At 47.0% G+C, this 12,667-nt stretch overlaps 1 protein-coding gene across 3 annotated transcripts; it reads left to right on the top strand.

Moving 5' to 3' along the window:
- The first annotated feature begins 1,811 nt into the window (after nt 1-1,811).
- On the top strand, nt 1,812-12,216 carry HINFP (histone H4 transcription factor). Of its 3 annotated transcripts, XM_069470796.1 has the most exons (10): nt 1,812-1,870; nt 6,844-7,034; nt 8,493-8,722; nt 8,982-9,093; nt 9,277-9,429; nt 9,957-10,034; nt 10,122-10,242; nt 10,329-10,467; nt 10,560-10,684; nt 11,094-12,216. In XM_069470796.1, exons 2-10 carry the CDS (start codon nt 6,854-6,856, stop codon nt 11,293-11,295), a joined length of 1,341 nt encoding a protein of 446 aa, XP_069326897.1. In that variant the 5' UTR covers nt 1,812-1,870; nt 6,844-6,853; the 3' UTR covers nt 11,296-12,216. The 3 variants fall into 3 exon arrangements, with proteins under 3 accessions (XP_069326897.1, XP_069326896.1, XP_069326895.1); XM_069470795.1 differs by lacking the exon at nt 1,812-1,870 and having other exon boundaries at nt 6,507-7,034; nt 10,560-10,688; nt 11,173-11,360; XM_069470794.1 differs by lacking the exon at nt 1,812-1,870 and having other exon boundaries at nt 6,512-7,034; nt 11,237-12,201.
- The last annotated feature ends 451 nt before the right edge of the window (nt 12,217-12,667 follow it).

The following is a 12,667-nucleotide window of genomic DNA, read 5'->3' as shown; positions in this document are numbered from 1 at the left end:
TGGATGTCAGAGCAATCCTGAAATTTTTGCTCTGTAACCTGTGTTTGAGTTTACACAGCTCTGTGAATGAACTTTTTCTTCAAGAAATTGCTAAAATAAAGCCAAGAGTCATTTTCAGTGTTGTAAATCTGAATTAAAATGAGGTTGGCATTTCATGAAGTACTGCTATAACTATGCACTCTTGAGTTACTAGAGTTGGCAAATTACTTTTTGTTACTTTTGAATTATTTTTAAAATCCTGTTTTAAAATAGGGTCCAAGGTATAATTCACTATTGTTAAAAACCAAATTCATGCACAAATATGATCTTACTACTTACTTTTAGTGGCATCTTTAAATTCATTTTACTTATATTGAACATTTAATGTGTTTTCTGATTATACAAATTATATAGCTTTATTTTTAGGATAGAAAATACAGAAAACTATAATGCAATAAAATATCAACCCTAAGGAACTTTACGAACCCTAACTTAGTTTTAGCCACTGGGCTAAGTGATGGGATTATAAAGGTGAAGAATACAGATACAATCTCTGTCCTCCCTCACTGAACTAGTCTAGTGCAGAACACAGAAAGTAAACAGGCAAATACAATACAATGTGATAGAGCCGTGTTGGGAAATACAGGAAAGGGCTATCAAGGAAGACTTTGTAGAAAAAGAAGCACCTACACTGAGACCGCAAGAATGAGTAGTAGGAATCAGTTAAATAAATGTGGGAGAAGGAGAAAGGGAAGATTATTCCAGGTGGAGAAAAACAAGTTAAAGGCTTGAGAGATAAAAGCCAGGTAGGTGTGGTAGAAAAACTGAAAGAAATCTGGGGCTGGAGAGCAGGAAATTAGGTCGAGAATGACTCAAGATACAGTTTAAATTGGCAGAGAGGGGTCCCAATGTTGAACGGTCTAGAAAGCCTCAGTGTGGTTTTAGAGCTTTGCCCTAAAGGCAACAGAAATCCTTTGAGTTGTTTAAATCACGGTGTCACCAAATGTTTTTTTCCTAAAGGTCACTTTGAGCGCTCCGTGGAGGATGCTTCCGAGGGAAGCAAGAGGGCACGCAGTGGAACCCGTTAGACTAGCGCGTAAAGCTCGGCTGGACGTCGTTAATAGACTAGGGTGGAGGCGGTGAAGATAAAGCAAATGGGATGAATTTGAGAGATCTTGTGTTTAAGGAGGCACTTGGCAATGGATTGGATGTTACGGGTGAAAGAAGAATCAGTGATGACTGCCAGGTTCCTAACCTGAACGAGTGGCTGGATGGCGGTCGTTCACGGAGCCTGGGAACACGGGAGGCAGAAATTTGGAGGGGAAAGAAAAGCTGATACAGGAATACCAATATTTAAGAGATAAGAAAACTAACAGGTTGACGGATAGAGGTAGGACGTCCCCCCCCCCGCCCCCGTCTGGGACGAGCGGGGCTGGCAGCTCCTGGCAGCGACCCTCCCACGCCTCTTCCTCCGCGCTGCCCATGCCGCCACCTCACTAACGCAATGAACCACGGGAGAGAGACCCCACCGGGCACCCTGCTCGATCCCTGCGCATGCCCATTGAGTCTCGCGCGCCGAGTCTGCGCAGTTGGGGAAATTGAGGCCCTTGAGCTCCCTGCCTACGCTTCGCCTGGAGCCCCGCGGCGCGGGTCGGAGCTACCTTTTCCTGCATCCGGTAGCCCCTCTCTCCCGCCTGGGACTCCGAGCCCCACCCACCGTTCCCGCCCTTTCCGTGTTTTGGTGCGCACGGGTTCCGCCAGACGTAGCTACCATTGGCCGCCAGTCGGAACTCAGGGCGACGATTGGCTGTCGTTTGCCGTCGCTCAAGCACCCTGCCCGGAGATGGTTTGAGGTGGGAGGAGAGCTGGGCAGACCCGGACCCGACTGAAGGTAAGCTGGGGCCGGAGCTCTGCGAGTAGGCGTCGCGGGTACACTCTGCGGGGGCTGCAGAAGGCCAGGCTCTTCCCGAGCCACCTTGGCGAGGCTTTCTTTCAGCTCGTACACGCTGGTCCGCCCTCGCCCGGTCCCTTCACTGCAACTCAAGCCCTCATGCTTTCTAGTCGAAGGGCTTCGCTGCTGCCGAGACTCGGTCACCGCCGCGCATTAGGGGGAAGGATTCCGGGAAGCCCTCGTGTGAGAAGCCAGTGAGACGTTTTGCCAAACGGGACGGTCTCCTTTATTCTATCTGAATTCTACCCGTCCTTAGAGCCTTGGCCCGGGCTTCACCTTATTTCTCTCTGTCCTGATCTCCCTCATCGGGAACTTTGTTTTGGTTATTGCCTTCACTGGCCAGAGCCTTATCTCTTTGGCTAATTGTGAGTCCTGAGGAGTTTAGGACCTGAGCCCCTCCTTTTCTTGAATACCATTCAGGGTTCATTCAGCTTTACAATATATACCCTTTTAAGTATTTGCCAATTGCTTCTTGTCGTGATTCCTGATTTAAAAAGAAAAGTGTTAGGACTCCCTTGGACTGTCATTTTGTTGGCCCTTTTTGCAGAATTTGTGCTTAGATCGTCTCACCCTCAGAAGCAAGGATACTAATAGCTAACACTTTTCGAGTTCTAGCTAAGCATTTTAATATCCATTATCTAGTTCCCAATTCGGTGAGATAGATATAATCATTCCCATGCTACACGGGAAACAGGCCTGAGTAACTTGCCTGAAGTCACATAGCTAGTAGATGTTGGAGCTTCTTTACCAGAGCTGTTGAATCCAACACCGATTGATACCAGAGCTGTTGAATCCAACACCGATTGATATGAGTATCCTATTTTACATTTAAGGAAACAGAGTCAGAGAAGCTAAGCGATTTGTCCAAAATAAGGTGGTAAGTTATACATTTACTTAAACATTGTAAAAGCTCCTAGTTGGTGTGTGCTGGCCCTGGGAATAGGCCTGTACAGGACACACGCCAGGCTTTCCAGGAGCTTACAGCTTAATTGGAGGAAATGGACAAAATACTACTTGATAAAACATACAATACCTGTGTGGAGGAGGGAATCAGGAGGGGTAAGATAGGCAGACGTAGGAGGAAAATGGAGCCAAACTCCCTAGCTTTAAATTTTCTGCCTGGGTGCAGTAGCTGACACTTGTAATCCCAGCACATTGGGAAGCCGAGCAGAGAGGATTGCTTGAGGTCAGGAATTTGAGACCAGTTTAGGTAAGAAAGCAAGACCTCGTCTCTACAAAAAAAGAAATTTAAAAATTAGGTGTCTGCAGGTGGTACCTGCCTGTAGTCCTAGCTACTGGGGAGTCTGAGGCAGGAGGTATTGCTTATGCTCAGGAGTTCAAGGGTATAGTAAGTTGTGATTGCACCTCTGCACTCCAGCCTGGGCAACAGATTGAGACCCTGTCTCAATAAATAAATAAGTTGTCTTCATCACTTCCTAGCCTTGTGACCTTGGGTGAATAAAGTATCTAGGCCCATTTTCTCCTCTGCAGAGTGGGATAATAGTAGTACCTACCTCAGTAGGGTTGTTATATTAATGAGCTTTTATAAATATGAAACACTTAGAACAGTGCTTGGCATATAGTTGGTACTTGATAGACAAGAAACTTGAACCCATGTCTTTTGACAGCTGGTCCAGGGCCCTCTCCACTGTACTAGTTGCTTCATTTGCATTCCTTGCCTGCATATGTCAGAGTCTTATCTCTCTGGCCAAATTGTGAGTTCTTAGGAGTTTAGGACCTGGGTCTCTCTTTTCTTGAATATCATTCAGGGTTTATTCAATGTCTTCGTTTATAATGTATACCCTCTTAAGTGTTAAGAGGGTGGAGTGATGACCATGTAGTTACTCCGTCCCACATCTCAGGGTAGAAACAAGCAGGACATAAGAAGAGAAAATTAAGAAGGCTGGAAGACAGTGAAAGAGGGCGTCAGAGAGCTTTGTCTTCTCTAGTTAGCCTGCCTCCTGGTCTTACCTGTCAGTCTAACAGCAGGTACATGCTTAGACTATTTGTGCTCAGCACAGTATAGTGACACTAATGGGCATGATATAGTTTCTTCTCAGAAGCATCTTATAATCCAGTTGAGTAAATGAGACTAGAACACATAAAATGACCATGGGCAGCATAAAAATAGGGTTGAGGTTTTATAGTGTCAACTGTACCAGCCATAGAACCAAGAAACAAGAGCAATCACTGAGGGGTGGGGTAGTTTAGGAAGGCTTCCTGAATGTGATTATCTCCTGATATTTATTGAGCATCGGTACAAAAACTCTGTACTGACTCTAGGAATGAGAATGAGATGGTACCTGCCCTGAGAAACTCCTAGTCTAGAGGAGACACATTCCATTGCTTTGGAACAAAGGCTGTAATGAAGGTGTGTATGGAATGCTGTGGGCAGGAGGTGGGATATTCCAGCTGTATCTGGATGAATGGGGAATGGGGTCACCAAGGAAAGGACATCTGGGTTTGAAGGGTGAGTAGAAGTTGCGTAGGCAGTTTCAGGAGAATGTAGCGCATTCAGGGACAAAGATAATTGAATCAGAGGAAGAAGGAATGAATGGACAGGCGAGGAAGCCAGAGAAGCAGCATGGTGTGGGGGAAAAGAGCATGATCCTTGGATTGGAATAAGGGTGCTCTTACCACAAATGAAGTGAAGTATGGAGAGGGCTCACCATAAGGCTGACACACCGAAGCCCTTCAATACCTGTTAATTTCCTTACTGAGACCTGGGAGAAGTAAGTTGAGGCCAGTTTGAGAAGAACCTTGCATTCTATGCTGTAGGTTGTAGAAAGTCAGAGGAAGTTTGGGATTTTAGGTCTGTCTTAGGAAGGCTTTCCCTACTTTTCTTACCCCAACATTATAAAAGCAGTCAATATTTTCTCCTAATAAGTGTTTACTGTTAGTCTATGAGCAACTCAGCAACTCCATGTACAACCCAGAGTGTCAAGGGTGACCAGATTCTTCTCTGGGGAGGAAAAATGGCTACTTGGGCTCAATAGGTATAGTAGATTCAGAAACCTGTATTGGAGGCATGAAGTGTTTTGTTTTTTGTATTGTCTCTGTTTTTTTCCTCTTAGTATTCAGTAAAAGCTTTTTTCAGAGTTCCCATCTGTCTCAGGTAGGCCAGAGGGAGCAACAGGGTCTACCATGGTGTAGGCAGCAAGAATCAGTGAGAAAGCCCAAGGAGAAGGTGACACTCAGGGGACAGAGTCAAGGCCTCTTAGTGTCCTCTCTCCTCCCAGAAATTTTGCTTAGTGTCATCCTCTGTTCTGTGTTTTGCTTTAATGAGGGAAACTATTTTATTGTTCCTCAAAGTATGTTCCTGGAAGTGCCTGCATCAGAACTGGGGTGCTGAATTAAAAAGGGCAGATTTCTAGGCTTAACCCCTGCCTTCTTGAATCCAGACTTTTAGGGGAGGGGCTAGAGAACTTTGCATTTGTGTGCATATTAAAAATTGAGGACCTTTAGTTTTGTGTTCATCTTTCTTCACCAAATATCTGTTATATGCCTAAGCATGCCTGGTACTGTTATAGACACCTAAGGTGCAGTATACACTAGACAGACGTGGCTTCTTATGTTCAAATGGAATCTACATTTTAACAGAAGGTGTTAGAGGAGTGGTGGAGTAAACCACTGGGTGGGTTAGGCAGAGGCAGGTTGTATGGCGCTTTGAAAGTCTGTCAGGGGACTTGTGACATGATGCAATAAGAAGTAAGGGGCTTCTGGGTTCATCTGCAGACTATATTGAGTAGAAAGAATATGGACTTTGGAGTCAGCCCAACTTGACCCTACCATACCATTAGCGTGTGGCCTTAGACAAATCAATTGACCTCTCAAGCCTCAGGTTCTTATCTTTTTGTTTTTTATTTTTTTGGAGACAGGATCTCACTTTGTCGCCCAGGCTGGAATGCACTGCTGCTATCATCGCTCACTGCAGCCTCGAACGCCTGGACTCATGCAATCCCCCTGCCTCCCAAGTAGCTGGGACTATAGGCGTGCACCACCACACCCAGCTAATTTATTTATTTATTTTTTGTAGAGATGTGGTCTCACTATTTTGCACAGGCTGGTCTCAAACTCCTGGCCTCAATTATCAATCCTCCTGCTTCAGCCTCCCAAAGTGTAGGGATTACAGGCATGAGTCACCCACACCCTGCCAGACAGGTCCTTATGTATATATGAGGTTAAAAATAGTGCGTACCTTATAGGGTGGTGTTAGTAGTTAAATGACATAATGCAAATAAAATGCTTAATATGGTGCTTGACATAGTGTAAAATTAAAAACAAAAAATGTTGTTATCCCCATTTGGCAGAATGTTCAGAAGTTAAGGGTTAAGTTCTTGGCCAAAGTCACACAGTTAGTAGATGGTAGACAGTGGAGCCTGGATTTGAACTCTGGTTCCTGTCCCAAGCCATCTCTTTGAACCTGAGCATTGTTCTACCTCCCATAGGAATAATTCCTTCTTGGTGGGTTGCTCTGAAGCTTTGTGAGAAAATGTCTGTTAAAGTATTTAGCTCAGTGCCTGGCACACACCCAATGTTTGTTTTTTTTTTCCCCCCCAGCATGTCATAGTTTATTCTCAAACCCTGAAGTACTATATATCCTTTAATAATCCCATTGAGAGAATTTCTTGCTACTTAGAGGGAGTACTTACTTACATTTGGGTGATACTTTCCTGTTTCCATTGTATAGTCTACTTAATAATGTTAGTTTTTGTTCTCCCTTCCCAAGAACACCAGATCCCTTCCAGGGGGTTGAGAAATTCTCCTCTTCCCTTACTGAAAAAACATGGGATTTCTCACAGGTTACTAGAAAAACACCTGCTGGTTGTAAGCAGGCTGCCTGCCCAGCCGTTGGCCCCCAGCAGCACTTGGGTGGAATCCTTACAGCTGTGGAGTTCTTCCTTTTCCTCTAGGGTGGAGGCCATGCCACCTCCTGGGAAAGTTCCCCGGAAGGAGAACCTGTGGCTACAGTGTGAGTGGGGGTCCTGCTCCTTTGTGTGCTCAGCCATGGAGGAGTTCTGTGAGCACGTCACTCAGCACCTGCAGCAGCACCTTCACGGTTCTGGGGAGGAGGAGGAAGAGGAGGATGATGATGACCCGCTTGGTAAGGGAGCAGGACACAGGAAGGGGAAAGAGCTCATGGGAAGGTGGAAATATTAGACTTTCCTTTCCCAAGAGGGAGAAGGCAGCCTGAGAAAATGGTGGTTTATTTTCCTAATTGTGCTTTTTTTGTTTATAAAAACACTTTAAAATCATTTATAGAAAACTCAATCAATAAGGATATAAGGAATAAATCAGCTATCCTGCTATCAAGAGGCAATTGTTGACAGTACTTTAGTGAGCATTCTTCTTGACATCTCTCTGCATGTGTATGTATGTTAAATATAGGTGAAAAGCTGTCAAGAACTATTTTTTTACTCTGGTAGTATTTCCATTTTCATTTTTCCCTGCAACCACCAGTTAGGAATACATTTTATGTCACAACCTTATACACAAAAGTTAAAGAAAAAAATACTCAAAACAATACTTATCTTTAGTAAATCCTCTCTGAAGTCTTCTATTTTATTCTTTTAGTTAAAAAAAATGTGATTTGCTGTCCACTAAATTGATTTTACCACCCACTAATGGGTCATAGCAGTTTGAAAAAAACTACAGAAAATATGGAGGCAGTTCTTCTTCCCCCACCCCAAATTCTGTTTTAAGTCTGGTGATTATGAGCTATAACTGATAGTTTCAGAAGTATAATATTCCTACAAAAGAGAAGTATTTCTACAAAAGAGAAATTGGGGAATGATTATATTTTCTAAAGTATCTACTTTTCAAAACAAATAAATTTCTACGAAGCATTGAAAATTTGGTGCTTAGAGATGCTTGAGAGGGAGGAAATGGATTGGAATAGTTGATGGGGCCTTTCTGGAGAAGACAGATCTTGAGTGGAACATGAGGAGAAGGAGGGCTGGTGGCTTCACAAGGAGAAGTGGAAGGTGTCCAAGGTTGGGAGGCAGCATCTTCCTCAGGAGCCAGCAGAAACCCTGAGCCAGAGGTCATGTGTGCTGGCCACATCAGCTATCTCTGAGTTTGTGGCACAGGCCTTACACACACTGTAACCTCTGCCTAGAGCTAGACCACACTTCTTCCTCACCCATTCGTAAATAACTTGTCCTTCAGATCGCAACAACAGGGACACTTCCCGAGACCACTCCCCACCCTGTCTACATCAGATTACCTCTGTTTAACACTGTTGAATAGCACCATGGATACCCACCCCCTTCATAACCCTTATCACTGGTTGCAGTTTTATATTTATAAGTATGATTATTTGATTAATGTTCTTTCTTCTTGACTGAAAGCTATGTGAGGGGAAGGACTGGGACTCTTTACTTGTTATATCCCCTGTGCCTGGCAGGCAACTGAAGGTCATTAAACACTGGGATTTGCTGAATGAACTGGTAATTTCATCAGAGTTCAGCCAGCCTCCTCACTCCCTGCTAGGTGCTACAGGTAGAAGGAGAGCTGAGTCTTGGAAAGTATCAGACTCTTCCTTCTAAACCTCTTTCTGCAGAGGAAGAATTTTCTTGCTTGTGGCAGGAATGTGGCTTTTGTTCTCTGGACAGTTCTGCTGACCTCATCCGCCATGTCTACTTCCACTGCTACCACACCAAGCTGAAACAGTGGGGGCTGCAGGCCTTGCAAAGCCAGGCTGACCTCAGCCCCTGCATCCTGGACTTCCAGAGCCGGAACGTCATCCCCGACATCCCTGACCACTTCCTGTGTCTGTGGGAGCACTGTGAGGTCAGCAGGCAGTGTCAGTAATTGGGGTGGAAGGAAGCTGGGATCTTAACTCAAGATGCCTTGACCCTTTCAGTAATGCCTTATATTTCCAAGATTCCTGCTAGTTTCTCTCCTCCATTTCCATGTAGCTCCTTTCCTCAATCTTTCCCATCCCTACCAAGTTAATTTGGGAGAGAGCCAAGAAGTTCTTTTTGGACATATAGGGGTAAGAGTCCCTCCACCCACCCTCAGTCCTCACCCCAAGTTGCCCCTGGCACAGAGTTCCTTCGACAATCCCGAGTGGTTTTATCGGCATGTGGAAGCGCACAGCCTGTGCTGTGAATACCAAGCAGTCGGCAAGGACAACCATGTGGTGCTGTGTGGCTGGAAAGGTAGGGCTGCTCCTTAACATCTGGCCTCTAGAAGAAACCCTGGGATTCCTACGGGGCTAGTGCAGCCAGGGTTGGGGCCAGTCCTGCAGGGCAAGGTTGGATCCTGGCTAGAGACAGACCCAGGGGTATTAGAGCCTTCTTTGGGGTTTTATGGCTGGATCCTGACAGGGCCTTCCTTCCCAGGCTGTACCTGCACCTTCAAGGACCGCTGTAAGCTTCGAGAGCACCTCCGTAGCCATACCCAGGAGAAGGTGGTGGCCTGCCCCACCTGTGGGGGCATGTTTGCCAACAACACCAAGTTCTTGGATCACATCCGACGCCAGACCTCATTGGATCGTAAGCAGTCAGAGGAGGGGCGGGTGGGTGCAGGCTGCCCTGCTTGGAGTGGGGCTGGGGCTGGGGGCATGTTTGTTTCCAGGAGAGGTAGCCACTGAAGAGACCTGCAACTTGGCCCCCTCTTTTGGGACTCAGGCACCTCCCATGGTCTCTTTGCCAATTCAGATTCTTAGACATTGTTATTTGGTACTTACCATGCGCCACATCAGTTATCTCAGGGAATCCTCACAACAGCCCCATGAGGTAGGCTTCTTATCCCCCTTTTTACAGATGAGGAAACTGAGGCTCAGAGAGGTTAAATCTCTTACCTGAGATCACCCAGCTTGTAAGTGGTAAAGCCGGGATTCTAACTCAGGTTCTCGACTCCAAGTCCCATGTTCTTTCCGTAATACTGTGTCCATCCATAGCTCTCTAAGCTCCTTTTTCTCCCTGGGTGGTTCTCTTCTGCCTGGGATGGTCCCCCTCTCCTCCCTGTGCCTCTCTACCATCCCCCACGGCCCTCCTTTCTTCTTCCTGCCCCACCCTAGAGCAGCGCTTCCAGTGCTCTCACTGTTCCAAGAGATTTGCCACGGAGCGGCTCCTGCGGGACCACATGCGCAACCATGGTAAGTGCCCTGCTGCCTGCGGCCTCCCTGCCTGCCCTCCAAGCTTCCACGCGTCCTCAAATCACAGCCTCCTCTCTGCTCCTCTAGTGAATCACTATAAGTGCCCTCTGTGTGACATGACCTGCCCGCTGCCTTCCTCCCTCCGCAACCACATGCGCTTTCGCCACAGTGAGGACCGGCCCTTTAAATGTGACTGTTGTGACTATAGGTAAGGGGAACCGGGGGCCAGAAAACAGAGAGCTCGTCTTCTAGGGTCCCCCATGCCCTCCAACCCGTCCTGACCTCTCCTGGCAGCTGCAAGAATCTGATCGACCTCCAGAAGCACCTGGATACCCACAGCAAGGAGCCAGCCTACAGGTGTGATTTCGAGAACTGCAGCTTCAGTGCCCGTTCCCTCTGCTCTATCAAGTCCCATTACCGCAAAGTGCATGAAGTGAGTGGGGCTGGTGGTGGGAAGCGCGAGCAAAAGTGTGGGGGGCCCCGGGGTGAAGAGCTGGCCTCACTTCTCACTCCCTTCCCCATCAGGGAGACTCAGAGCCAAGGTACAAATGTCATGTGTGTGACAAATGCTTCACACGGGGCAACAACCTCACTGTGCACCTTCGCAAGAAGCACCAGTTCAAGTGGCCCTCAGGGCACCCCCGTTTTCGGTATGTCTCTCAAACCTTCCCCCCATACTAACTCATATTTTTTTTTGTATACCTTTTCAACAAGTTTTAAAAACCTTGAATTTGCTGAGGCTTTGATGTCCACTGTCTCCATTTAGGCTCAAGGAACCCTGAGAATAGTGGTGGAGCAAAGCTTACTCTGATTTTTGAAACCAAGGCACAGTGCCAAACCCAATAAATGGTGCCAAAAGTCCTGCAGCCAGAACTAGAGCGAGAGTCTACGGGTCCTGATCCTTAGCTCCATGGACTTCTCATAAATCCTTTGACACTCTTGCCCTCCAACACAGATAATCAGTCTTTCTCTCTCTTTGTCTGGGTTCGGTTTCTATATGAAATTTTTCATTTGTATGATCCTTCCCTCTTGCCTTTTCTTCTGTATATTCCAATAAAGATCTTTTTTGTCTTCATCTCCCATCACTTGGAATCCCAGAACTTCTTCCATCCCTCGTGTTTGTCCCTTGCCTTGCCAGTCTCCAGGCTATGTCTGCATCACCCTACCTGTGTTTGCTGCCCTTTATGTTCCTGCCTCACCAGGTACAAGGAGCATGAAGACGGCTACATGCGGCTGCAGCTTGTTCGCTATGAGAGTGTAGAGCTGACACAGCAGCTACTGCGGCAACCACAAGAGGAATCGGGCCTGGGAGCGTCACTGAATGAGAGCAGCCTGCAAGGCATCATTCTAGAAACAGTGCCAGGGGAGCCAGGACCTAAGGAAGAGGTGGAAGAAGAAGAGGGTGGGGGCAGTGAGAGGACAGCCCTTTCAGCCTCTCAGGACAACTCCAGCCCTGTTATCCACTTGATGAATCAGACCAACGCTCAAGGCCAGCAAGAGATTGTCTATTATGTGCTGTCTGAAGCCCCGGGAGAGCCCCCTGGAGCCCCTGAGTCACCCTCAGGGGGCATCATGGAAAAGCTTCAAGGAATAGCTGAGGAGCCGGAGGTCCAGATGGTGTGAAGGCTGTAGTGCCAGACCATTCCTACACCAGGCCCCAGAGTTTGAGCCAGGCAAATGGCAGTGCCCCTAGTGGGCAGCCTGTGCCAACGGATGCCTTTAAGAATGGTGCCGAGAGCAGTGTGGTCCACTGTGGCCCTGGCTTGCATCATTCTGCAGACTCTAAGGACTTCGCTTTTCTGCCAGACTGTGTTTTGTGGGGAGTCTGAGGAGTTTGGATTCTTTGAGGGGATCCTGGATGTGTGTGTTCTTACTAAGGGGGCTACTATCAGGCTTAACCGTAACTCCCAAGACACGCTGGACGATGATTAAATCCTTAGTCAACTCACATCCATTCCTATCTTTAGGGGTCCTCAGACCCAGGCATGATGTGTGACTGGTCTCTGCAAGGGCCCTTTCCTTGTCACCAGCCAAGGCATTGAGAAGCAAGTAGCCATTTCCCTCTTAAGGTTTCTCCTACAACTCCAAGGACTTTCATGGTTATGCTCAGGGATGGGATTGGAGGCACTGAGTGTGTGTATAACAGTTGTTTTTGGTAATAAAAGAGATGCTTGGGCTGTTACTCATTTCTTCTTCCTTATGTTTTGTGGCAGCTAACTAGGTAACAAGGAGATATAGCTACTCAGAAGAGGAGCTGAATAATTAGGCTTATTCCCCTTTTAATGACTGGGGTGGTTTGTTTTTGTTTTTAACTGTTCTGTTCTCTCCTCCCCCTTTTGATGAGACTTCTCTGTTTCTTCTCAGAGCATCTGCCATCTCCGTGGAGATCCCTGTTTGGCCATGAGTGGGCAGTAGCAGCACTATAGAATGGACAAGAATGGGGCTCACCAGGAAGATAGAGTAGCTAGCTGACCGTGGCCACATTCTCAAGTTCTGATGAGAGCCCAGTGCCTCTGGGGTAGGGGTTGTTTACCTGGGGGGCTGTGGGACTGGGAAGGAAGCTGGGGGTAGAGGGTGGATTGGGGATGTCCCTCCCAGAGAATATCAGGCATTCAAGGGTCCAGGAACCAAGC

This window comes from Eulemur rufifrons, chromosome 6, assembly GCF_041146395.1.
Source record: "Eulemur rufifrons isolate Redbay chromosome 6, OSU_ERuf_1, whole genome shotgun sequence".
NCBI lineage: Eukaryota > Metazoa > Chordata > Mammalia > Primates > Lemuridae > Eulemur > Eulemur rufifrons.
This window is presented reverse-complemented; position numbering and strand designations above follow the sequence as displayed.

Coding starts and splice junctions, on each gene's coding strand:
- HINFP (XM_069470794.1), top strand. CDS start 6,632: ATGTTAGTTTTTGTTCTCCCTTCCCAAGAACACCAGATCCCTTCCAGG. Junction 8,723..8,981: donor GTCTGTGGGAGCACTGTGAG/GTCAGCAGGCAG, acceptor CCCCTGGCACAG/AGTTCCTTCGACAATCCCGA. Junction 10,243..10,328: donor TGTGACTGTTGTGACTATAG/GTAAGGGGAACC, acceptor CTCTCCTGGCAG/CTGCAAGAATCTGATCGACC.